Source organism: Limanda limanda, chromosome 6, assembly GCF_963576545.1.
Source record: "Limanda limanda chromosome 6, fLimLim1.1, whole genome shotgun sequence".
NCBI lineage: Eukaryota > Metazoa > Chordata > Actinopteri > Pleuronectiformes > Pleuronectidae > Limanda > Limanda limanda.
In genome coordinates this window covers 27,563,023-27,590,741 of record NC_083641.1, presented here as the reverse complement: position 1 = coordinate 27,590,741, position 27,719 = coordinate 27,563,023, and the positions used below count along the sequence as shown (strand labels likewise).

The 27,719-nt window shown below is 45.0% G+C and overlaps 1 protein-coding gene across 3 annotated transcripts in view; it reads right to left on the bottom strand.

Annotated features, from left to right (window-relative positions):
• Positions 1-258: 258 nt before the first annotated feature.
• nova2 (NOVA alternative splicing regulator 2) overlaps positions 259-27,719 on the bottom strand; it is a 63,653-nt gene continuing 36,192 nt past the window's right edge. For 2 of the 3 annotated variants that reach the window (XM_061072823.1, XM_061072825.1), the window contains 2 exons: positions 16,323-16,489; positions 259-1,272 (listed from right to left, as the gene is read on the bottom strand). In XM_061072823.1, coding sequence (XP_060928806.1) covers positions 259-1,272; positions 16,323-16,489 — 1,181 coding nt within the window. Of the gene's footprint in view, positions 1,273-16,250; positions 16,490-27,719 lie in introns of all 3 variants that reach the window. The other variant, XM_061072824.1, reaches the window with a different exon arrangement.

Genomic DNA, 27,719 nt, shown 5'->3' with positions numbered 1-27,719 from the left:
TGTAACTCGCCCCTCTCTCTCTCTCTCTCTCTCCTCGGCTTCTCGGCACATTTTTGCTCCGCGTCAAAAACTTTTTTTTTTTAATAAAGAATACTGAAAACACGCAGAAGAAAATGGCGCGGACGTTTTCCTTCCGACATTCTTGCTCTCCTCTCCTTTTTTTCCATTCTCACTCTCACTTTTTTTACACTCCTCCCCCAAGCCCCCACTCTTTTTTTTTTTCCTCTTTTCCTCCTGGTTTCCCATTGGCTGTCAGGGTTAGCCCACCTTCTGTGGGTTGGTGGCGCGCACCCCCTGCTCGTAGGTGATTCGCTGGCTGATCAGGTACTGAGCGGCCTGCGTGGCGGGCTGAGAACCCGTGATGGTCACCTTCCTGTTCCGGGTTCCGGGGATGAACTCGCCCTTCTTGGAGATCTGGATCCTGGCGCCGGTCAGCTCCTGGTACTCCACAAGCGTCTTCCCTCCTTTCCCCAAGATGGCTCCCACCAGGTTCTCGGGCACGGCGATCTCGACCACCTCCTTGGCTCCTTCTCCGAGCTTCTCCGCGGCCAGTAGTGATGATGCAACCAGTGGCGATGCGCTCAAGTAGCCGTTGGTGGCTCCTGTGGCGGCCGCCAGGGATCCCAGGGAGAAGCCTCCCATACTGGCTTGGTGAACGTTCCCTGATGCATCACTGGCATAGGACGCTAACAAATTAGCTGCGGCGGCGGCTGCTGGATTAGCGTTAGCTGCTACAGCCGCTAACACCCCTGAGGCGGCGGCCGGGTTCAGCCCCAGGCCCAGGGAGTTGGTGTTGTAGCCGTAACTGGCCAGCGTGTTGAGGGCGGAGGTGATGGTCAGCAGGTCGTTGCCTGAGAGGCTGGACATGGTCGTCGGGAACGCGCCCACGCCTGCCAGGCCGGCCTGGCCGAGCAGGGAGGAGGCTGTAGCTGCAGCTTGCGCCGCCGCAGACGGCATGACCTCGGTGGAGTTGGCGTACGGAGAGCCGGTGGGGTTGGAGTTGGCGACCGGCCCTGTGATGTTGGAGTAGGAGATGTTGAGGCAGGAGGAGCTCTGCGGATCCTCCTGGATCTTCTGGACGATGATCTCCACGGCTTTGCGGTTCTGCTCGGGCTCGCCGCTGATGGTGACCACGCGCTCCTGCAGGTTGATGCCCTCGGGCTTCTGGGAGAGTTGAACCCACGCCCCAGACTGCTCCATCACCGCCTTGACTGTGGCTCCGCCTTTACCGATGATCAACCCCGCGGTGCTGTTAGGGACGATCAGCTTGGCCTGGAGGGAGGTGGTGGGGGGGTTGGGTTTGGAGAAGAAGGAGAAACAGAGAAACAATAAGTTACGTACAATACATGAGGTATTAATCATATTCATATCAAATAGCTGGTGCTGGGATGAGAGCAGAAAATACCAGAGAGCTCCTGTGCATCAAATTACCTGAACATCAAAATACAAATGAACGGAAGATAAAGAGAGGGAAGTAAAAACTAAAATGTGAAAGAGAAAGAACCGTTTCTAATGTTTTCCAGCCTGTGAAGTTACGATTAAATAACAACATCTCTCTCTGAAAATATGAAATGAAAGAGGAGTAAGTCGATGGAACTTGTTGATGTAAAGAAATTGACTTGTCATTCAAACGCAGTGAAATCGAGAGACTGAACCAGGATCTGCTTTTCAGAGGCGTCCTCGAAAAAGGACGAGCGACACAAAGAGCCACAGGAGAGAGGCAGAGAGAGAGAGAGAGTCTGAACTACATGTGAATGCAGAGCGAGCAAGGACAGCGTACCCTCCTTTGTGTGTGTGTGTGTGTGTGTGTGTGTGTGTGTGTGTGTGTGTGTGTGTGTCGGCAGATGTAGACATACAACATCAGAGGCCATCACCTGAACACACGTTCATGGTTCATAACGGAGAGAAAAAAGATAAAGTGCAAGGAGGTGAACGGAGAGAGAGAGAGGGGGAGGGAGAGAGAGAGAGGGAGGGAGGAATTGTAAAGAGGCTACTTGTATGAAAAAAAACAAACATTGATTCCCAGGGGTCAGCGTTGCCATGGCAACACAGCTCCAGCATTTGAAGAGAACGAGGCGATGGTGCACACACACACACACACACACACACACACACACACACACACACACACACACACACACACACATACCCGCAGTATCTTTAATTTTCACATATTTCCATGCAGATATTGGTGCATTATCGTTATCACCGTTCTTCACATTGTGCGAAAATATTGACGAATCGATCGGTTGAACGAAGCCGACGAGTTTCACAGATTCTGCAGAATTGATCCTCGGTTCATCTGCAGGAGCTCGTTCATCTAAAGGGATTCCAATGCAACATTTCCACTGGAGCGTGCAACTAATGGTGTTTTCTTTAAATGATTATTGATCATTCCCTCAATTATGTTTGTACGATTAATCTGTTTGGTCGTTGAAAGTGTCAGAAAACAAGTAAAACAAGTTGGTTTGTCTGATTGATGGACTAAAAGTTAACGATATTTAATTTGCAAATGAACACACGGCAAGTTATCTAATTTAAGAAGCTAAAAAAACTTTTAGAAAGAATTGATCAATTAACAATTAACAATGTGAGAAGATTAAGATTCAGATTAAGATTCCTTTATTGGTCCCACTCAGTAATAATTAATGTCTGCAATGGTTCTGTGGCTGAGGAGGTGGAGAGGGATTATTTGACGCTTTACTTTCTTTACCTTTCAGAATTTTAATGAAAGATTTGACATTATTGTGATCTGTTGAATCCTGGTATCTATTTTAATGTTTCATCAGAGCCCAAAGACGGAATTCGTCAGCCACAATATCACGGATTTATTCTGATTAAATCACGATTTTGATATTTGTATATTTCTTGATCTCAGATGTGTTTTCCCTCTCAGTGGCCCTGTTGCTCGTGTCCACACAGATGTGATATCAGCAGCCGGACAGGATCTGGTGTTAGTGACTTCTCTCTCTCTCTCTCTCTCTCGCTCTCTCTCTCTCTCTCTCTCTCTCTCTCTCTCTCTCTCTCTCTCTCCGCTGCACTGACCTCTGTCCACAGAAAAAAACCTCACTTTGCTGAATGGAAACAAATCAGAAGAATAAAATATGTTATTTCGCATTTCAGTGAAAACAAAATACTGGGTCTCTAACAAACATCTTCAGGAGATGTTATCGACGTCTGCTGCACATTAGCCTCATAAATAAATGTGAGTTTGAACTCTTTCTCCTCTTGGAATCGATTCCAATCTGAGCCGAGCGACTCTGGACAAAGCTCCAGCCTTGGAACTGCTGCTCGTCTGAAAGAGGAATATTCACATAGAGAGATGGAGTGTGGGCTGTGGGAAGAGGAGGAGGAGGAGGAGGGAGGGCTGAAGAGATAAAGGGACTCGGCCTTGATAAAGAAAAGAGGACGATAAAGTGAAAGAGACAGAGAGGGAGGGAGGGAGGGAGGGAGGTGATCGATTGAAACAAACTGAGACATTGAGAGAAAAGAGGAAAGTGATTCACCATCTTTTTTCTGTCTCACCGTGCAGAGAGGAATAAAGAGAGAGAACGGGAGGAGAAGAGAGGAGAGAAATCAAAAGTGAGAGAGATCTATTTGTCTTTACAGCAGAAAAATGCAAAGGCCATTCCAATTACCTTCTCCGCCTCCCCCCCCTGCCTCACCCACACCTCCTCCCCCCCCTTGTGTTTAAAGCTGAACTACATGTGCGTGGCGGCGCCTCCACGTTCCGCCGCTCGCTCCCGGCGCCGCAGCTTGGAGGATAAATTTGCATAGAAATAGAAAATTAGGTAGAAGCTGATAAATGAGCGACTTGAGAACCTGCAGCCGGCGTCACACGTTGACTTCTCGCTGCCTCAGGTCGATTCTCTTTCCCCCTGTGAGCGTTTGTTTGTGAGCCGCCGCCTCTCGTGTCTCTTTGTGGGATTTCTTTTGTCTCTCTGTTTGTTTGTCTTTTAATTTGAGAACAAGAGGAAGTTTCCGTTTCTATTGATTCGGCGGGTTGTTACTGTGACACGTCTGTTTGCGTCCCGCTGCTTTCAGAGGCTCCACCCACTGCTGTCCTGTGCAGATTCATGGGAAGAGCACAGAGAGCGACTGGGTTTCTCTGACAATTGGCTGCTTCCTCAAATCTTTATATCCAACTGATTCTGTGCTAATGAGCTTCTCTCCGTTCGCCTCCACTCCTCCTCCTCCTCCTCTTCTTTCACACTTTACCATTTTTCAACAGTTCTTTTACCTTTCCTCCCGTATAGCTTTTGTAAATCTGCAGATTCTTCGTGTCTCCTGGCGAATCATAGCGTTTTTTCGTCCGCTTGCATTTCAAGCTTTCATTTCTCTCCCTTTTTTGTCGGGTTGTTACTATGACACGTCTGTTTGCGTCCCGCTGCTTTCAGAGGCTCCACCCACTGCTGTCCTGTGCAGATTCATGGGAAGAGCAAAGAGAGCGACTGGGTTTCTCTGACAATCGGCTGCTTCCTCAAATCTACTTTTCACACCAAGAAGCCTTTGAGCTGCTGCTGCACGTGGTTGAAATCATTATTAACAGTCCACTTAAATTAGTTTAGTAGTGTACATATTGTGATCTTTTTTTTTTTTTTTTATATTTTTGTTTATTGGAAGTAGTTTCACGAGATACAACAATATAACAGGGAATACTTCCATCTTACATTTTTTCCCATCTTTTTATCCCTCCCACATTCCCATCCCCAGCACCCATAACAAACCTATAAACACGAAAAAACAACCAAATATAAAAATAAATAAATAAATAAATAAAATAAATTAAATAATTAAAGGGGAAGGGTGAATTGTTATTAAAAATAAAATAAATGGGGGGGAGGGGGAGGCTCAGTCATCACCATAACGCAGAGATGTCAAAGACTCAATATGACTTAAGAGAGGTCTCCAAGTCTTTTCAAATGAATTTAAGGAACCATTCAGGGAAAATCTAAGCTTTTCAAGACTCATGAACAGTAAAACTTCTTCAACCCACCTACTGTGAGATGGGGGTTGAGGGTGTTTCCATTTAAAGAGTATAAGGCGTCTGGCCAACAGGGTGGTAAAGGCAAGGACATTCTGTATAACTCTAGAGGCAAAAGGCTGTAGGGGGGCCCCAAACAAAGCCAAGAGAGGTTGAGGAGAGATGGTAGTGTTACATGCTGTGCTAAGTTTTAAAGATTTCAGACCAGAATGTGGCAAGCCCGGGACAGGAATTGTGATCTTTTTTATTGTGCTTCGGCACTGTTACTTAAATTCTGTTTTCTCTTATTTGCTGTAACAAGTGAATTTCCCCGCTGTGTGGATAAATAAAGAAATCTAATCTAATCTAATCTAAATCAAACTGCACCAAACTGCACAGACTCAGATATCAGTAAATATGTCTCCTCCAGATCCGTCAACGATTCCCTGGGAACATTTAAAAAAAAAAAGAGCCTCATCTCACAAAATCTCCCGAAAACAGCCGCACAGCAACCACTCGCTTTTCAACATCTTTTATTATTTAACAGGGAAAGAGTATTGAAGAAAGTAAATTCAGTGAAATAAACTGTCAAAGTTCATAACCTCGTTCTGTCAGTAGCTCAGCTCCCTTTTAAAGTTTAGTCTTTTCTTCTCTGCTTCCTCTTTAACCAGGAGGATGTAAACCTCTGTTCATCCCTCTCTAGTTTTCCTGCAGTAACCAATTAGTTAAATCATAATATTTATAATATTAAACGGTTTCCCCGGAATCTGAATAAAAGCCTCTGACAGACGGAAACATTTTTGCAGAGATTCCTCTTTTCACCTCGGTCTCCATCCTGTGATCAGAGCAGGACGTCGGTGTCGCCGCCTTCAATTTCACCTCGACGACCAAATCTGAAAATATTCCACCACGGTTTTTTGTTTTTGTTCGAGTGGCAACATTTTCAAAATGGTTGTGATTGTTGGCGAGGAGATGAGCGGGCGGCGGGGGGGGGGTAGAAATGGAGACAAGGCATAAAAGACGTAAGTGACAGGCAGCGAGAAAAGAGAAAGAGCGAGGGAGGGTGGGAGGGAGGGAGGGAGGGAGGGGAGCCGAAAAGACTTTACCCATGAACCCTTTCATCCTCTGCACTGAAACACTCTCTCTCTCCACACACACACACACACACACACACACACACACACACACACACACGCAGAGTGTTGGTGCAGACGTGGGAGGATAAACAGTGGCGTACAGCGATGTCTGATCCCTCCTGGCGCTAATGATCACATCTGCCATCTTTATATCCAACTGATTCTGTGCTAATGAGCTTCTCTCCGTTCGCCTCCACTCCTCCTCCGCCTGCTCGCCTCTCTCTCCTCCTCCTCCTCCTCCTCCTCCTCCTCTTCTTCCACACTTTAACGTTTTTGCAGTTCTTTTACCTTTCCTCCCGAATAGCTTTTGTAAAATCTGCAGATTCTCCGTGTCTCCTGGTGAAGCATAATAGCGTATTTTTCGTCCGTTTGCGTTTCAAGTTTTTCATTTCTCTCCCTTTTTTCTCGGTTCAACAAACCGAACGTCTTCTCACAAGGTCACACATGCACCCACACACATTCACGCACGCACACCCTTTCTGAAGGGCGTCATGATGTGAAATCATCATCTTCCTCCTGGTTTTCATTCAGCTGACACCGGGCGCTCCACTCGCTCTAATGGCCGCCGCAGCCTCCTGTCCCTTCCCACAATCCTCTGCTTCCCAAACCTTTGTGCAGAGCCGCCACAAACAAGAAGATGTGAAAGTTGGCTGCATGCAGACGCTTTCATGTTTTTTTTTTTTGTCTTTCCCTCGGCTTCACAGGTTTGAAGTTTCTTCTCTCTACGTTCCCTCGTCTCTTTGGTGTCTTTTTTGTTCTTCCTCCTTTAGAAGCTTCATGTCTGTCGGGAGAAACTTTCCCTCTCAGAGGAGTGAGGAAGAGGAGCGGCGGTGGGGGGGAGGGGGGGGTTTGGGCGTCCATCCAGCTGCTGACGATCACGTCCTGTTGCTGCAGCTGCTGGACGGAGGTCGGAGGTCAAAGCCAATCTCCTGTTGGTGGATACGCTCGGGCAAAGAGTGTGAAGGAGCGAGGGTGAGAAGAGTCGACTTCAGCGACTTTGCAGATAAAGTCAAATCGATATCAGCAGCGGGGGGGGGGTGATGGTGATGCTGGACAGAGGGTAATATCAAAGTATAGAACCATTTCTATAAGAAAAAGGTAGAGATATTTGGTGATTTTAGGTCAATTTATAAGACAATAATATTTTAAAATTGGCTGGTTGACTTATTGTTCTCTTCTCATTGGGGTTGGATGAAGTTAACCCCTTCAGTTTCTTGGGTTGTTTCCTGTTGGCACATTATTTGGCAGGAACCCGGGTTCGACCTGCGGACGCCATCATCGTCGTCTATAAGAGAAACTTCCTCATCGACCTCTGTGACCTTGTGAGTCTGCAGCAGGTAACGACAGCAGCCTCTGTGCAGGCAGGAGCCTCCTGATCTCTGTTGTCCAATAAAACTTATACTATGAATGATGAACAAACCAGACATCTATGGGTCACTCTCACAATTTGACCTCCACCAGTGAGGTTTGTGTTTCCCCCCCGGTTCTGTTGGTTTGTCAGCATGATTACACAAAAACTACCGCACCAAACCTCGGTGGAAAGATATTGACACGAGCCAGAAATGATTTCAAATCACTTTCTGATTCGTTGTGTATTTAACGTTGTTTTACATTTTCACTGATTTCCAGGGAAATACTTCATGGATCATGTTGATAAAAACACACAAGTTAGTTTTATTTGTCACACGAGCAGCTGCACAGGCTACAAACTAAAAGCTTAATAAATCTTTTAAAATGCTCCAGATATATTTAGTGCATCCAAGCAAATAATCAGTTTCTGGACAGTTGCTCTACAAAGTTGCTGCAGCGTCTCCATGTGCGTGTCTCTGTGTGTGTGTGTGTGTGTGTGTGTGTCCGCGTGTGTGTGTGTGTGTGTGTGTGTCTGTGTGTGTCTGTGTGTGTGTGTTTTGCATTGACAAGTATAAGTGATAAGCTAACTTGCTCCAGAGGTCACAGAACCTGAGAAATCTGAGAGAAATGTCTCATTTAACAAACGAGGAAACCGGCAAACTGTTAACGACCGTGACCACAGACCCACACACACACACACACTCACACACACACACACACACACACACACACACACACCATGTTATGGTAGTTTGTTGGGGTTTAACCTTGTCGTGCAGATCTATTAACACACTGCTCCAGCCGGCTGCCTCTCTGGTGTCTGTTCCCATCGTCTGTATTAATTTTTTTTTTTTTTTTACAAAACTCTAAATCTGAGCAGGAAAATCAACACCAACAATCCGTAAAAAGTCGAGAATTTTTTGTCACTCATATCAGTTGTTAAACAGCAATTAATCAAAATTCTCGGCATGATTTTATCTTATTTTGAAGAATCTATATTGTTCAGATTAGTTGAAGCATGGAACCGTTGTAATATTGTTTTCACCTGAGACTTTTGCTTGAGAATCTTTTTTAATGTTTTCCTGTATTTGTAACCTACTTCATATCAGTAAATCTGAGATAAACGAAAACACACTCTCTCTCCTCGCTCTCTCTCTCTCTCTCTCTCTCTCTCTACTTTCGTCGTTCCTTCATCCCTCCATCTTTGCATTCTTCCCTCCCTTACTTCTTCTGTCTCTCACTCTGTCTGCGCTGTCACGGCGGCGATGATGAGTCGTCTTCACGTCTAAACTTTGTGTCGCGTTCTATTCAGGTCAGTGTCGTCACTAAAGGCCACAAACACACAAAGGCAAACACACACACACACACACACAGGGACCCCCAACTGGTTGAGGTTGTACTTATTAATAATGCATTGTAGCATCATCACAGAAAAAACCCAATACACACGATCTCTGAGATGGAAACACACACACACACACACACACACACACACACACACACACACACACACACACACACACACACATATATATTTAAACAAACACACACAGAGCAGGTTGAGGACAGCAGACAACTGTTGAGGCGGCTGCAGTTTGAACTTTGAAGTCTTAAGCAGAGGACTTCAGCTTAATCTTCCTCCTCCTGATCCACAGGCTTAGCCCCCCCCACCCTCCCACCCTCTCTCTCTCTCTCTCCCTCCCTGTCTCCCACTCTGCCTCTACCTCGCTCGCCCTGCCTGTCTCGATCCGTCTGTGTCATCCCTCTTTTTTCCACCTCTCCTGCCGTCTTTCAGCTTTCAGGTTAAAAATAACCACGGCATCAATGACTGACAGCGAGGGAACATGGTGTTAACTTGGACAATACACACACACACACACAGACCCACACACATTCCTGCTATAGAAGCCATACACAAATAAACACACACTGACATGGATAACACACAGTAACACACACACACACACACACAGAGGTAGAGGGGGAGCTGGCTTCACGTTCAGGTTGATGTTTGACCTGTAATGTTATCTACTGAGGGGATTCATCACGTGCACGTACACACACACACACACACACACTCTTTTAAACTTTTAAATTCACAAAAAAGCTCAAATCACTGAGGATTGAAACACTGGAAAATATCTACATATTTCAATTCACTTTCCAACACTGTGTGGAAAGTATTTTGCAAACATTTTTATTGCAATCATTCAGAGTAAAGGTTCTAATTCTTGTTTCCTGTTCAACACTGTGTGTGTTTCCTGTGACCAGTTAAAACCTCTGGCTCCACCAGTAGGTGCACGTTGTTCTGCCAGGACTCCATCAAACCCACTAAAGTTTAACTGAGGCGCCAAAGTTTCCACAGATACCGAACACGTGCTGCTGAAGCTTGAGGATGATTACAGACTGAACATTGATGCTTAATAAATCAACGTTTTCCACTCGATGCTAAAAGCTGAAGTAAAGTTGTGTTTTGTAACTTCTCTGAAGAACATGTTCACGAGACATCAGGCATTTTAATTTAAATTATTTTGGAGGGAACGAGTCCTGACAGGCTCAGGATCTCACTGTGCTCTACTCTAATGCTTCCTCTCCTGTGTCCTCTCCTGTGTCCTCTCCTGCTTCCTCTCCTGTGTCCTCTCCTGCTTCTTCTACTCTCATCTCCTGCTTCCTCTCCTGTTTCTTCTCCTCTCTTCTCCTCTCCTGCGTCCTCTCCTGTGTCCTCTCCTGCTTTCTCTCCTCTCCTGCTTCCTCTCCTGCTTCCTCTCCTGCTCCCTCTCCTGTTTCCTCTCCTCTCCTCATCAGCCCAGAAGGAGAAAGGTCAAAAACACAATACAATCTTCCCCTCTGCAAACGCCCCATATGGCAGGAATGTATTTTAAATGTATATTACCTCATCAGTCAATATAAATATGAACATATGAGCTGGTATGATGCAGATGCTCTGTGTTTGTAGCAGATAAGAGACACAATAGAGAGAGAGAACATGTGTCCTGACTCAGCAGAGACCTGATAAACCAGATAAACTTACATAAGAAGGTAAGAAAATAACAAATCCTGCTCAGGTGTGAAAAACCCTCATCACAAGTTGACAGAATAAAACTCCTCCTTGATTTAATTCATCTCGTTAGCAACAAGAGTCTCTGAGTTATAATTTCTTTACTTATCGATGCTGAGAGTTAAACTCAAAACGGATTAAAAGAATTCAGATTTGATAAGAAACAACAACACAGAAGCTCCTGGTTGTGTGTGACTCAGCTGAGCTCAGAGTCCGACACTCACACCTCCTCATCATCTGACGCGAGCCGAGCCAGACCCGCTCTTCCTGACATTTACGGCCCACTTCCTGTGTCGGGAGGCAATAACAGGAAGAAGGAAACAGGTGTTGGTGTCGGAGGTGAAAGGTCACAGGAAGCGGCTCCTCTCTGCCCGCAGGAAGAGGTCGGAGGGAGCGGTCAGGAAAACAGAAACAGAGTAGATGAGGCTGAATGATGTCAGAGCTGTTCTCTGTTCTCTGTGCGGACCAGGACCAGGAATAGCCCCCCCGAATAATACCACAACAAATCCACGGGCCATTTACAGCCGATCCCACGGGGGACGCCACTCACTCCCAAAGCCCATAATGCAACAGCAGCAGCCGAGAGGCCGTGTTTCACTGTCAATATGAATATAATATCGATCCAGTAAGTAGGTGATGCTTCACTACATTAAACATTGTGATGTTTATGTGCTGCTGCCGGGGAAGTTTCCTCCAAAGGGTTTTATACACAAGCAATAAACAAGTAAAGAAGGTTTACACTTTGTTCTGCTTCAGTACCTTTATACATTAAGGTTTTTTATTTGAGGTAATGAAGTTTTCATAGTTTCCACTGCCTGTTTTAACCTGTTTTCTACCTGCAAAGACATTAACACTCTTCTCCTTCCACCTGAATATCAACCTGATGCGATAATATAAAAAAATTCATATTAAAAAGAAAGAAATAAACTATTTAGACCCTGATGTCTTGTAATAAATAATCATAACATCAATAATCATGATTTAAAATCTTTTACCAATTTCAATGAACTAGGATCTGTTACAGGAAACAAACCTGATGCTTCAATATTTGAGGTAAAGCACAACAAATAAGCAACTTTACACTATAACCCTTTATTTATATATGTGCATATGGAGACTCATTCATTTTTAATGATATAAAAATAAAGGACACTCGTCTTTTCTTCAACAATGACTTTGGAGATGCTAACAGACCTAAAAGAGAGATGATACGTATATATTTAGCTTTTAGTTTTGTGATATGCTTGTGTGTTGAAATAACTTCCAAAATGTAAAGTTACCGGTGCATTATGGGAGATAATCATCAGTTCATTACTCAGTGTTATTAAAAGAATCTGTGAAATCTTGTTGTGCAACTCCAACAATCTGTTGTCAGTTTCCTGTCAGTTCTCTACGAGCCGGGATATGAAAAGCAGACGCTCCACGCCACAGAGCGAGCTGCCGGGCGCCGCGATGATGTTTTACAAGCGAGCGCTCGAGAGGCGGGAACGAACGCAAACACTGAATAATCAAAGTCATAAAAAACCCTCAATAAAGTCTCTTCAGCCGCGCGTGGCGTCGGGCCTCATTAGAGCCGGTGGGAGACGCAGCTCGTAAATCTTCCTGGTCAGCGGCGTGCTGTCCCGTCACGTGACCCTGAAGTGCGGCGAGTCGTCTGTCGGTGGCGCTGCTGTTTCCCCCCCCCCACCCGTCCATCAGCAGCTGCTTCTTCTTCGCTCTCCGTCACTTTGCAGCTGTCGGATAACGAGGGTTCAGAGACGCCGCCATGACTCCTCCTTCAAGTCTCTCGTCCCAACTTTTCCTTCTTTCTCACAACATCACAGATATCCTCCACATACTCTTCTCTCTCTCTCTATCTCTCTTTAGCCTCCCTCCCCCCCCCTCTCACCCCCTCTCTCCCAGGGGTTAACAGTAATGCCGACAGCACATGCTGCAACAGCCGGGTTCATGACAAGAGAAAGAAGACGACATTTTATCCTCGACCCGAAATAGTCGAGAATCATCGGCTGCAGCGCCACGGAGACCAATTCATCTTTCATAAGTGCACATGTGTTCGGTGTGTGTGTGTGTGTGTGTGTGTGTGTGTGTGTGTGTGTGTCCATTCATCAGATCAAAGTGAGTTTGTGTTTCTACAATAGCAGCCATGTTGACATGACAGTCCACTGACCCTAAATGTGTGAGTCCTTTTTTTCTGCTGTTTCTTTTACTCCCTTGTTTCTTTCATATATATTCTTCCATTTATACATCAAAATATTTTAAAATCTAAAAGGGGAAAGGAAGTGAAAAGAGTAAAAAGCAGTTTTTACTCTTGTAACATTTCCAATCCTGATATAGTGGATTATTATTTGAAGATATTTATAGTTTTCATTTTCTAGGCAGTAATTTCCAAGGTGTCGTTATTGAAACCTCATAATAAAGAAATGTCTGAATAACTATAAATAAAAATAAAAGACAAACATCCAAATATATACGGAATTGAAAATATAAATGTATTTTACTAGGTTAAATATAAACATGAATGCATAACTTTTCTTCATGGTGGATTCTATAAAATTAAAGTTTTCACATCAGCAAACATAAACAAGTATCTTTGCTCAACCAGCAAATCAAAAGTACTTCAAGATATTTTCAATTCCTATTACTAGTTACTTTTTAAAAAAACCTATCAAATAGGTTCATAATCCGACTTTTGTAGCAAATTTTTTGCTCATAAATTAGAAAAGATGTTGTGACCCTGCTTTAAATAAATTTGTATGTGTATTTTTGTCACAGATGCTCAAACCGTCTTTTAACAGTGGACGACCCTGAGTGTCCAGCAGGGATCAGGAAGTTATTCTCATGTGGGGCTTTCTCTGTGTGTGTGTGTGTGTGTGTGTGTGTGTGTGTGTGTGTGTGTGTGTGTGTGTGTGTGTGTGTGTGTGTGTGTGTGTGTGTGTCAAACAAACCCATTCACTCTCCTCTCTGACGTGGTATAAATAGCCCAAAGAGCAACATGGGGATTCGCCCTCATGTCATAAGTGTCTAAGTATCAGCAGCTCTTAGCGTCTGAAACGGCTTCACACGACTGTCACTCAGCCTCAAGCTCGGACGACACACAAAATACAAACTGAATAAAAAAAAATAAACAAATTTGACCTTTTGGAAACAACACGTGTTAGCATAGCTTAGCACAAAGACTTGAAATAGATGAGAACAGCTAGCCGTGACTGCTGCAGTGCTTTTCCAGGCGCTGCGCTTCCTGCAGTCTCTCTCCCTGCTGGTTGCCTAGCGACTGCAACCTGGGTTTGGTGTAAAAAAACTTGACTGACCTCAAAATCATCTAACACCTTAGGGATGAGCTGCAGAGCGTGAGGCAGAGACTCCGCCCCCGTCATCGTGAACTGACCTCAGCGAAAACTCAGGGAGCGCCACTCAATTCTAAACATTATAATTAGAGCTTGACAACGAAAAGACGAACATATGTAGAAAAGATGCTGATTTCTGCACCAGCCTTGTGTGTGTGGGCTTGAGGACACAGTGTGTATATGTGTGTGTACCTGTGTGTATGTGTGTGTCTAACCCCCTGATTAATTATGCATAAAACCCACCTTAGAATTGTGTGTTCTGCAAAAAATAAATCTCTCTGAGGACTCTGTGTGTGTGCGTCTGTGTGTGTGTGAGTCTGTGTGTGTGTCTACACAAATCTGATAACTATAATCATTTAAAACTGTAAAGGCGTATCGCTCTCTTCCTTCCTCCGCCCCCCAAACTCCGCTCATGACAGAGGATGAGAAATCGCAGCGGGAGGAAAACAAAGGCAACACAAACACATCAGCAAAAAACAAAGGGAAAATTTCTAAGAATTCATAATTTCAGATTTTAATTTCTGTTATTCTGTTATTTAAAATTGTTCAACGTAAAAAATTTTTAAGCTTCCACATTTTGTGTGTGTTAGTGTGTGTGTGTTAGAGTGTGTGTGTGTGTTAGAATGCACTGTCTGGCAGCCTTGAACAGTCAATATGTGCAAACAATGCCAGACCTGACTAATCAATAGGGAGCAATCATGAAGCGAGAGTGATGATAATCACTTAAACAGATTGGGATCGTGATCGATGGATCCGCACTAATTGTCGTCCGTCACGCGGCTGATATCCACACTGAGAGTTCCTCGTTTACGATCAGCGGCTGAATGAATTCACGTTTATTTATTAAACACAAACTTCGAGAAGTAATTAACCAAAAGTTAACGACAATAATAATGTGCATCATAACGTAACACGGCCGTTGGAATACACTGCTCTGATTGGCTGAGTACGATCTGGATACGTACTGGTTGCAAAAAAAATCTTTTAAGATCAGAAAGTGTTTACGCTTTGGCGCCCCCTGGTGGCACTATGAAGAAAGACACTGTGGCAGACCGCCTTCCCATAAACTCTGCAAAATATGCCTCTGCAAACAGTCTTCTCAAGTTTTTAAGAACTTACTGTGAAGAGACTGAACGACAGAGATCATTTAGCCTGAATGTTTCACAGAGGAAGCTTCTGTGGATCAACAAGACGACAACGCTACGTAAACATCGGGCATATTGTGAAGTGACAGCGACAACAACTCATCCTGCCACCGTGCACTTCCTCACAGCCGGTCGAGAAAGAGGGAGAGAGAGAGAGAGAGAGAGAGAGAGAGAAAGAGAGAGAGAGAGAGAGAGAGAGAGGGAGAGAGAGAGAGAGAAGGAGGATGAAAAGGCTCGATACTACAGGAAGTCAGTGGGATGGAAGTGACGACTTCTCCATCAAGATGTACACACAAAATTTGTGTGTGTGTAGCAGCCAACAGTTCATGTGACATGTGGACTTTATCTTCACACCTCACACACTGCATCCTGTCTTCCTTACTCTCTTTCTCTCTCTATCTATTCATCCTCCTTTCTATTTCCTCCATCTAAGTCCTGCACGCCGGGCCAAGAGCAGAGTGTAGGTTTCAACCCTATCTGTCAGTGAGTGTGTGTGTGTGTGTGTCTGTGTGTGAGCTTATCCCCACATGATTAATGTCTGGAGCTGATCAGTCCAAGGTCAAAGGTCAACAAAATGACACTCTGATTCTTCATCACATGATGAGTGGCGTCATGAAGGCGTCTGAAAAATCAGGTCCTGCATTAATACATTTTAACAGGTATCTCTTCATCTCATTGGATTCATAGACATAGAAGCTTATTTGCTGATCTAAAAATAATTTATGATCATATGGATGGATAATGACATCGTCCTGATGTCACTATAAAGTCAATCAACGACTTTAATATAAAAACGAAAGCATCGTCTGATTCAGTGAAGACTTTCCTCTCCGTCCCGGCAGCGTTAACATCAGAGCCGAGCTGAGACGTCAGCGTTTCCCAAACACACAGATCAACAGAAACCAGAGGTTCTTGAAAATCTGCACTTCAGCATGTGGACGAGAGGCTCACACACACACACACACACACAGACACACACACACACACACACACACACACACACACACACACACACACACACACAGAGCCTGTGAGCATCGTCGCTCCCGTCTGTTTCATTTCCCTTTTTCCTGTGGTTTTGTTGCTCATTCAGCTTTCGAACAGAAACACACACGACTCGTTTCCAAAAACAAACACTTTCCTCCCGCTCTTCCTCACACGGCCTTTCAGCCGAGGCCGAGCTGGCACACGCACACAAACAAAAACTGATAAACACACACATGCACGGTCGCACACAGGGTTGTAGGGACACACTCGGCCGCTCCGGGGTTTTTCCTGGAGCAGAACCGGAGCAGAACGAGCAGAACAAGCGGCCGGGACACCGACCTGTTTGACGCGGTCGGGGTTGACAGTGGTCTGTGGCTGCAGGATGCTGACCGGCTCCGTCTTCTGGGTGCTCTGAGGCATCTCCCGAACCTTCTCAGCGATGAAGTCGTGGACGCCGTTCAGCGCCTCCACCGTGCCCTGGATCAGACACACCCGCTCTGTCGTCCCTGCACACACAGACAAAGACACACAGGTCAGGATGAGATGCTTCGGGAAAAAGTCTTTCTGTGACTTTCTGTGATTTTATTGCTGTTTCCATTTACACTTTGTTTCCTGTGCACAGTTCACATAATCCAAGCCATGATGTCAGACATAAACAACAAAGAGGAAGTCATTCCACATCGTTTATACCAAACATTTATTTCCATCACACTTCTCCATTAATGTGCCAACGTTTCCACCAAAACAGCTTTACTATATTTAGGATTTTCTGTTTCAATAGAGGCTGATTTTATTCCGGTTTTCTTTATAACCTTCCCACAGGTGGGAGGAAGAGCCTGGATGTTCTGTCCCACTTCTCACTTGAAGAATTTTCTATTTTCATCATTTTTATGTGCAGTTGAATGAAAATAAATCAAAAAAGTATAGAGCTGTGAAAAGAAGGATACCAAGAACCAGTAATGATCCCCTCTGGGAAATTATCCTTCCTGCTGCAGCTTCGTAATAACGGCAAGGATTAAAAAATATATCTAACTTTAGACATTAGATTGCATTGCTGGAGGAAAAACTAATCTTGGCCCGAGATGCAATCAACACAACGCTGCGAGACAGAGATGAAACAAAGTGAGCTGGAGCTAAAAGTCTAAAACAAGCAGAACCATCTAAAAATGATCTTCTTGACCTCATTCAGAAATCACCACAGTTAATATTTCCTCCCCTGAAGGCATCAGAATCCCTCAGCTCAGTTTACGTCTCTTTCCAGGACGTCAACATTCATTCCCCCGGTCACATGACAAATAAAACACGCCGCAGTGATTTCACTTTGGGCAGAAACGTGTGCGTAGGCATTAAAATCTGCAACGTCGAGATTTATATCGGCTTCAAACAAACTGGCTCAAGTCTATTACACCAACTGAGACGCTGTGGAGGTGCAGGGGATTTACAATCCAGAGCTTTACAATCCTACTAACTGGGATTTATGTCCTTGGAAGAAAAGTCATAACAGAGCAGAACAGACGACTCGCAGGGAATAAAAGAAACAAATGGAGGGAAAACTATATATTTCATCTACGTGTGTGAATGTTGTGCAGCTTGTGCACTTGTTCCCCGGGACTGTAAAAAAACACACAAAACACTGTTTACAAGATTAGAAACCAAGTGAGTGAGTGTGTGATGGAGAGAAGATCAAACAGAACCGTCTGTGTTAACACAACGAGTGTTTGAAATGAAACAGTAGGAACGAGGTCTTAACTTCAATCTGAACATGTTGGAAAACTACATTTAAATCCACAGGAGCCAGATTTAAATCCTGGATCTACAACAAAGTTCTTCTCTGACCCAAAACATTTTCTTCCACCAGAAGAAACTAACTCCGATTAAAACAAACTCCCTAAGTAGAGGTAATAAAATTACCTTAACAAAGTGTTCTTGATTTCCAACATGTTTTTAAACTGGTGACTGTTACATCAATTCTTAATATTTTCAGATATGAGGCTTTTGAAACCTGATACACTCACATCACAGTGAACATCAGGACACATTGAAGTGTGCTTATATATTTTTTGACCTATTTTATATAAATGAATGAAACTTATAGCTGCCTGGAGATCAGCACTTTGATATCAGCGTCTGTGTTTCAATGTCAAAACAATGAAGAACGCATCAGTGGCCCATAGGTTAATAAATATGTCATCATTTATTCTGAGAGCAGTCAGACAGACTGAGGGACAGAGGGACAAAGGGACAGAGGGACAGACAGAGGGACAGACAGACACACAGACAAGACTGAGGGACAGAGGGACAGACAGACAGACAGACAGACAGACAGACAGACAGAAAGACTGAGGGACAGAGGGACAGAGGGACAGAGGGACAGAGGGACAGAGGGACAGACAGACAGACAGACAGACAGACAGACAGACAGACAGACAGACAGACAGACAGACAGACAGACAGACAGACAGACAGACAGACAGACAGACAGACAGACAGACAGACAGACAGACAGACAGACAGACAGACAGACAGACAGACAGACAAGACTGAGGGACAGAGAGACAGACAGACTGAGGGACAGAGGAGAATCTAGGCCAAAGCAAAGCCTCTCAGTCTGACTTTATCTCAACAACACACTGAAAGTAAATCTCTCTTTGGCCATCACTCTCTTTCTCTCTCTCCCTTTTAGCCTTTACTATCCCTCTCTCTCTCTCTCTACTCTCTTCCTCTTCCTCACTCTCCCTTCCGTCCTTCCTCCCGGCTCAGACTCTCTTTCCTTCCCTTTTCCTTTCCCCCTGGTTGCTCCTCCATCTCTCTCCGCTCTCTCCCTGGACTCCAGTGTTTAGTGGGATCTGCTCTTATCTGGGCCCAGCAGTGAGTCAGTTCCCGTCTCCTCCCTCCCACGGCATTGTTTGCCCGGCTTGGCACGGCACGGCTCGGCCCGGCCCGGCTCGGCCCGGCCCGAGTTCAAAATCAAAAATGCTCTTTGAAAGCCGAGACGTGAAAATAAACAACAAGAAGAACGAGAAGGCAAAGCAGTGCTCAGAAGATGTAGAAACATTATTTGAATGATTCTTAATTCTGCACCTGAACCCTAAATATTAGATATTTGATATTAATTTGAAGGATTTCTATCGTTTTAAAGCATTAAAAACATGTTGATTTGAGGACTCACAGCCACAAGCACAGCTCAACATCAATGTGAGAAACAACAGAGGCTAAAAATAAAACACAGGCACATTCAGGCATCCGCAGCTTTTGGCTACCTGGCCCCTTCTCACGTCTGTCGGCATTAAACTGGTATCGAATCCCATTCCTATTTTTACAGTGAGTGGACAGCCGCCGCACAACAGTCACTGACGACAGCGGCAAATGAAAGCGACCAATCACAGACATCGGGGGTGCGATACGTCAGGTGCAGCAGCACGCTAACGTTCTGTGGGTAAACATTTCAGCATCATTTTGCATTTCATTCAGCGTCAGTGAGCAGAGTGACATGTCCGAGTGTGTGTCTGTGTGTGTGTGTGTGTGTGTGTGTGTGTGTGTGTGTGTGTGTGTGTGTGTGTGTGTGTGTGTGTGTGTGCGTGTGTGTGTGTGTGTGTGTGCTGGTAGTGAGGAAACTGGGCCTTGCCTCTCCTCGACAGCTGGTGCCCTCTGGGTAATCTGGATCCATCCAATCAGAAGCGAGGATTAGCAGGCCATTGTCTTGGCATGTGTGTGTTTGTCTGTGCCCGTGTTGTGTGTGTGTGTGTGTGTGTGTGATTGTGTGCCAGTGTGTGTAACCTCAGAGGGAAAGGCCACTCTGTCACTGGAGATCATATTGAAGCTGTTGTGCAGCAGAGTCCTGCTTCGTTTTATAACTGGAAACGCTCAGACTCACAAACACAGAGGCACAAACGCCAAAGCAGCGCCAACAAAACAGAATTTACACTTCTCACAGATTGAGAGGGAACTCTGCTGGCAGCTTCCACTGGTCCCACTGGTGCAGGACATCAGTGTGTGTGTGTGTTTGTGTGACTGTGTGTGTGTGTGTGTGTTTGTGTATTTTTTGCATTTCCTCTTGTAAAATACACCTCATCATTTGACATTTTAACGGTTGGAAGCAGCTGCTGAAGTAATATCTGCTCTACGTCGTATTTAAATAACTTTATGAGACATCTTCCATGTCGACACGGAACACAACAAGAGAAACTATTCAGTGCATGTTTAGTATCTGCACAGACCGAGTCAGACTCAGTTACTTCAGCTCAGAGGTTAAAACCCTTTCACATGAAGCTTGTGTTGTGTGTTAGTGAATCGACGTCGGCTGACCACCACCACGAAAATGTGTGTTTCAGACCAACTTGCTAAAGTGCTGAGAGGAATGTTTCAGAAGAAGATGGGAGTCCAGACATAAACCAGAGATAATTACTGGAATCAGATCTGCACCACAGAGCTAAATAATAGAGAAGGGGAGATTACAAGACGGAAACAAGGTTATGAAATGACCACAACACTCTGAGTGGAGCAAATACCACAACACAATGTGTGAGTCCCGTTTCGTAAGTTCTCACAACTTTCTTGTTTTGGAAAGTTTCAGGTCAGGAGGACGTTTGTGAGATGAAACACCTGCAGCAGCTCGGTGAGGAAATATCAATAAAATCTATTACGTCATGGTGCTGGTTCTGTATTTGTGCTGCAGACGTTTACTGCTCCAGTCGAGCGTCAGGCCAGAGAAAACTGCAACGTCCAGAACAAAATGTACAAGAGGTTCGACCTGAATTCCCCAAATCATCACCAGACGTGGATCTCTGCTCCTCACGTCCACAGTGACCAGGTGACCCAGCTGCACTCTAACATTAGATCATCGTCACCGTCATCATCATCACGATCCAGGCTGTGGACCCTGTCAGATGTTTTTATTAGAGTCGAGCTAGCATGACTCACTCCTTCCTCCTCTCCTCTCCTCCTCCTCCTCCTCCTCCTCTTCTCCGAGGACCAGAGGAGGCGAGTAGAAATCACAGCGAGCCGCTTCTCTTCTGATTTCTGACTCACAGGAGCTCACAGAAAACATCTGCATGCTCAGCGCTGGAGGGAGCAGAACCTCAGAACCTGAACACTGAGACGGACACGTGTGGACATGTCCGTCCTGCAGAGGGAGCGAGAAGACGCATCATGTTTGTTTGTGTTTGTGGCGACGAGGCGAGTTCTGGACGGTCAGCGAGAGGAGAGCGGTGAAACCTCAAACGGACGCTGCAGCCGGTACACGGGCGCCTCACTGTGAAGATCCTCTGAGCGCTCGGCCTGTTAATTGCAGCAGAGCGATCAGTCCGCAGCCAGCAGCCGTGATTCATTCCCTCCAGCCGCCTCCAGCCGAGGGCGGAGAGAGAGCTGGCCGCCGTGGGCCGCCGTAGCGTGATGTCAGATCACTGGGAACAGTCACCGGTTTCTAACGCTTTAAAGGTCAAACAACAGGCAGGAGGGAGATTTCACACAATGCATGAAGCTCAGTTTACTTAGAGTTGAAGAAACACTTAACGATGTAAAATCTTGGGTTTGGAAGATGTGGATTTTTATCAGACAGGGGAACTCTGGATTTGTTAAGGTGCATCATGGGAAATGTAGATTCTTTACCTTAACAAGGAAGCAGAAATTGGGATTTCTACAGTATTATATTATATAATATATATTTTTGAAAACACTGTATCTCTAGCAAAGCTCCAAACTTTTCGAAGTGCAACATGAAATACTACAGCAGCACGTTTCAGAATTTACAGATGATCACCGTCATAATGGAATAACTTGCATTTGTTGTGGTGGTTTCCCTGAGAATGTTTAATATTTTTGATATATTTATACATGTTGTGTTATTAAAGAAAATCTGAATCAAACCTTTGTGCCGTAAAAAATCTTTAAATGCAGTTTTTGTCTTGAATCTTAAACTACTGATAGTTTGTATATTCATAAGAGCTTAATGATTATTTAATGTGGTGTTGACGAGCTGCTGCTGTGAACTCGACCTTTCAGGAGGATTTTATGTTCGTAAATTTCGACCACGATGCAAAAATAATCGGAGACTTTCTTCAACTAAGTGGGAACGTTTCCATGACCTGAAAATCTCTATTCCTTCTTGTTTTATTAATGTTGTTTTATCCAGCGCAGACAAGCACTAAAGGCATAAACAGTCTGGGTTCCTCCAGATCCGACAAACACAGCGAGCGCCACGAAGGAGAAACGAGTTGTCAGATATCTTCTGGTGAATTCCTGCAAAATGACCCATTTGTAAGAAGATTACAAAATAAACTATTTCCCCTGAGATTCCCCTAAGACTCGTGAAGTCCCTCAAACTTTCCCTTTTTTCAAATTTCAGATAGATCAGCAAAGAGCAGACGAGATGTGACAGCATCGCCGGAGGTCTCGTGTTCACAGGTACACGATGTTCAACCCCTGCGAAGCCCAGACTTCCAACACAGACAGAAACAAACATCAGCAGGAGAGAGAGAGAGAGAGAGAGAGAGAGAGAGAGAGAGAGAGAGAGAGAGAGAGAGAGAGAGACGACTGATACAGAGGTTTCGCACGAGTTGTGTCACATGGAGCTTCGGAGGGGAGAGGGACGGACGGAGAAAGGGACAGAAAGTCGGAGAGGGAGCGGCGGATAAGGCTCCAAGTCACGATGATAACGTCAAAATGGAGTGACACCGGAGAAAGAGGGCGAGACAAACAGAGACGGGCCCAGTCAGACAGGCCGAGACGTAGAGAGAGAGAGAGAGAGAGAGAAACCTCTGTGAGACCTGTCACAACAAAGTAAAGTCAGAGAGGACAAGACACAAAAAGACAAGGGGACACCGCAGCACGTACACAGGATGTGGCCAGACGGACAAGTTCAGGTCGAGCAGGACACACAGAAGACGAGATTCATTATTCATCAGAAGAGCTCGGAGGTTTCTTGACATGTCAGAGAATCAAACTGGGGCGACTCTGTGATTTCTCTACTCAGCTGCAGAACAAAAAAGACCAAACGCAGCGATAAAGAGACAAAGAGCGAAGTTGAACGCAGCAAGCATCGTGTTAAAGGAAGTCAGACTGATAATTATGGTATAAACTCAATAGATAAATGAATATCTCCCAGTTTAAAGCAGCCTCCCAGGCTCCAGCGGATGTGAAGCGTGGAGCGACGCTGGTTTAACGTAAGCTCATTAAACAGATCTCCTTAGGCGGCGGATAAGCTCAGGTTAACTGGCTACCTCTGATCAGATCGGCTGGATTAGCCGAGCGTTAGCGGGAGAGCTCGACACCTTGTTGTTCCGCCGGGTGAGAGAGTGAAACACAACGAGCTTAAGGAAAGACGGGGAGCAGACGGACACACGGAGGTGAAGAGGAGTTGAAGGTCGGCGGCAGATCGTTCCAGTATCATGTGTCCAATTCATTATGGTCTCGTTAAGACCGACTGGTTTTACTCTGGATAAAAACATCACGTATATAACTGGTGTTTTGTGCAGGAGGTGGTTTCCGACCTCGGGCTCTTACTGGAATCAGCACATTTTATAATAATTGAATATTTCAAGTCTTTTAAACACAGAAAATATAAATATATATAATAATATGTCATTAGAATCCAAGATTTCATATTTTACGGTTTATGAATAAGAAAAATATATATATATGTAAAATATAAAAAGAATTCAGTATTTTCTGCTCAAATCATGAGCTTTATTACCTTATTAAAAAATATAAGTCATTCTGTGCCTCATCCGTCTGGAGAGGTCTGAGGTCTCTACAGTAATTATACTAAAATAAACTGACCTGTGTAAATAAATGTGCTTATGATGATTGATATTTACACAAGGAGCCGTTAAACCCACAGATTATGACCACGTGTCGCCCTCGGTCACATGACCACGAGTCCTCTTCCACTCGGCCCCAGATTCTCCCCACAACACTTCCTCTAATGTGGAAAAGAAAGTGCTGACGCCGACCAATCGGCTTCTGTGTCACCGAGAGATGGATGGATTCATTGAGTGACACGCCGAGGAGCCAATGGGAACGACCGCAGGGACCTCAGCGTCCAATTAAAACAAGGTTTTATGACCCAAAGAGCCGGGGCCGGCGGTGGGGACAGAAACAGAGGAGAAGGACCGACACATAGACGGAGGGATGGAGGAAAAGAGGGAGAGAATACAGAAAGAAATGGACAACTCATCTATGGATAGATAAATAGATAGATAGATAGATAGATAGATAGATAGATAGATAGATAGATAGATAGATAGATAGATAGATAGATAGATAGATAGATAGATAGATAGATAGATAGATAGATAGATAGATAGATAGATAGATAGATAGATAGATAGATAGATAGATAGATAGATAGATAGATAGATAGATAGATAGATAGATAGATAGATAGATAGATAGACGTTGCATAACCTGCTTTGTTACCTTGGCAACACACAGCCTCACTCCCCAATCAATGCACACACACTTACACACACAATTGTGAATATGCACCGAACACACACTCTTTCATGCAGCTGGGCAGCTGTTGGTGATGTCATGAGCTGTTATTCCAAAGAGAGAGGGGGAGAGAGATGGAGAGAGGAGAGAGAGAGAGAGAGAGAGAGAGAGAGAGAGAGAGAGAGAGAGAGAGAGAGAGAGCATGACTGCATGTGCTGATGTAATCAGGAGCCGTGAGGAAACTTGGACCTGTTCTCTGCTGCAGCCGAACCAAGTCTTCATTAGAGAAAGAGAACAGGACTGAAAGATAGAGAGGAGGGAGGAGGAGAGATGGAGGGAGGAGAGGGAGATGGAAAAGGGAAGGATGGGAGGATAGAAGAAGCCCAGATCAAAAGAGCAGAGGAAATGTGGGATCGAAAGAAGGAAGCAAAGAGAAATTAAAAACAAGAGGAATAGAAATCAGAAAGTGGTTTGGAGGCTGCAGCAGCTTATGTGGATGAGAATGTGATGGTTGCTTTGTGACGGGCTGGCAGCGAGTGGAGCTCCAGTCCCCACAGGGCCGTAATGCACACGCCCCCCCCCGACTTCCACATCGTTTACACCATGCAGTCACAATCACGGCCAATTAGGAAAAAACGTATTAAGTCCTGGAGTGACTGTGGTCGGCCGGGCCCGGGGAGCTGCACGGCAAAACTAGAGACAAACGGCAATAAAGCTGCAAATTACAAAAGACAACACGATAACCACGGCAACCGGGATCGTCCTCCACTCGGTGGAAACGGGTTCGAGATCAGAAAGTCGTGTTTAACGTTAATAATGACGTTATCTGTCGTTTCCCGGCTCCTCCTCTGTTCTTCTCGTTTCGAGACTTTTTTAAAAGCTTCACCAGAAGCAGTAAAAACATGGTTTTACTGTCAGCCTCCCCTCCCTCTCTCTCTCCCTCTCTCTCTTTCTTTCTCCCTCTCTCCAAGTGTTTCTGCTCACTCACTCCCCCCCCCCCCCGACATCCCTCACCGTCCTCCTTTATCTGTCCCGGGGTCGGGCCGTGACTGAGCACTCGGAGAGAAGAATAAGTGGAACCCTCTCTAAAGAATAACAAAAGAAAGTGGAAGAAAAGGCAGGAATTCCTGTGGCCTGATGTCAGGCTTCCTTCACGTGGAGCGGCCGGCTGCTCCGTCCGGCCTCCACCTCCCAGTCCTCCACCTCCGAGTCCTCCACCTCCGAGTCCTCCACTCACACCGACTCCTCCACTCACACCGAGTCCTGCAGCCGAGCAGCTTCTCTGCCACCGGCACGTCGGCCGGACATTTTAAGAAACAAAACAAAACTCAGCCGCTACTTTTCTGATTGAATAGATCGTGAACAGATGGAAACAAATTCCTCTTTGCACATGCGTGTGAATCAATAACGGCTTCAGCTGTGGCCGCAGGGATCTGAACCCGCGACCTTCTTTCTTTTACAAGAGAGTTTTCTTACTTCTCCACTTTCTCCCAACTTCTGAAACACGCAGTATTTTCAGCGACAGCAGATTTGAATGTGATATCGTGTGTTTAACACCTTTAACAACAGTTTTTAAACTTTGGTGCAACAGCTTTTTGACAGGATCAGTTTGTGCATGTGTGGAAAAGAATCGTTTATTCTCCGGTTTTCTGTCTTTCTTCACTTTCCTTCCGAGCTGGAGAAAACATCGACATCTACATCTACAAGTTTTAAGATATAAGAAGAATAAAGAAAAAAGGATTCTCAGCAGCAGATTTGTTTTGTGCTTAATAAGGGAGGGGTTGGAGCTTTTCCTCTGACAAAGGCTGGCTTCTCTTCCTCCCCCCGTTTCCCATCATCCTTCCCCACCTCACCCCATCCCTCCCTCTCCTCTCCTTTCTTGTCTCTCTCACTTTGGCAGCAGGATCCGTGTTGCCCAAGTGACCCGGCCCATTCTGAGCTCACAGCTGAAAAGATGCCATGTCTGCTTCTCCTCTGCCTCACACCCACCGGCCTCTACCCTTAACTCTTTGTGAGATTCCCTTTGTCTCTCTTCCTCTCTTCCATTCTCATTCTCTCTCTCGCACCCTAATCTTCAGCCTATAATCTTGTCCCCTCACCTCTCTCCCCTTTCCTCTCTCTCTCTCTCACTTCCTCCTCCATCACTCGGTCGAAGCTGCACTCACATTCATCTGAAAGCTGCCGGTCGCCCTCGGCAACACGGTGAGAAAAACAGAGAGGAAAAATACAAAAAGGGGATAAAAACAAAAACAAAGTGCTCAGGAACAGCTTGAACATTTCAGACAATTACTGAGAAAAATTTTCTGCTGCAGGAGAAGAGGAAGAAGAAGGAAAAAAAGACGTAACTGAAGTTTTCAGACACTTTTCTGACAATATTATTTATTTTAAAAACGTTCATTTATAAACCACAACCCACTGTTTGTGTTCTTTATAATTATGAGTTGTGTGACTTATCATTATTGTGATTTTTATTGAAAGAACCTAAGTTAAAAAAAGTACAGCGTTGTATATATTATACAACATTCGGTAACTTGTTAGGAAGAGAAGAAAAGAAAGAAAATAGACAACTAAAGTAGCTCGGAAACTAACCTAAGTAACGACGTGAGGAAATGACAGAATGAGAATTACATCCCACAAGCTCCTGGATCATAAGAATCTGTGACCACCTCATGACTGATCCTCAATCAAACCTGAAACCAAAACCAGGACTTCAACCCTCACTGTAATTTAACGTTATTAGAAGCAGCTCTTTCCAAATCGAAGGTGAATCCCAGAATGAAGCCGTCTTCTCAGATTTCTGTCTCCACAACATCAGAAACTCAGGTCCAGCTGCAGGTGAACTTCATTTACACAACAAGTGAGTGGAGTGATGAGAAGAGACAGCTGTAATCATATGTTCCACTGGGTCTTCCCCATGGACCCAACACACACACACACACACACACACACACACACACACACACACACACACACACACACACACACACATACACACACACACACACACACACGCACACTTGTCTGATGTCATTAAACGGCGACATTAGAGGAACTCCTTTACACACAAGAACACACACTCACTCACTTATGGAAAGAACGCAAACACACACACACACACACACACACACACACAAACACACACACACAGCTCAGTTAGTCGCCTCTAAAAAAGCCACACATGTCACTATGCAACCACAGATAGCTATATATACACACCTAATCACCCTCATACTCATCTGTCCCCATGCACACACACATAGACACACACAGACACACACACAGACCCACACCCAGCTCGTGTGTGTC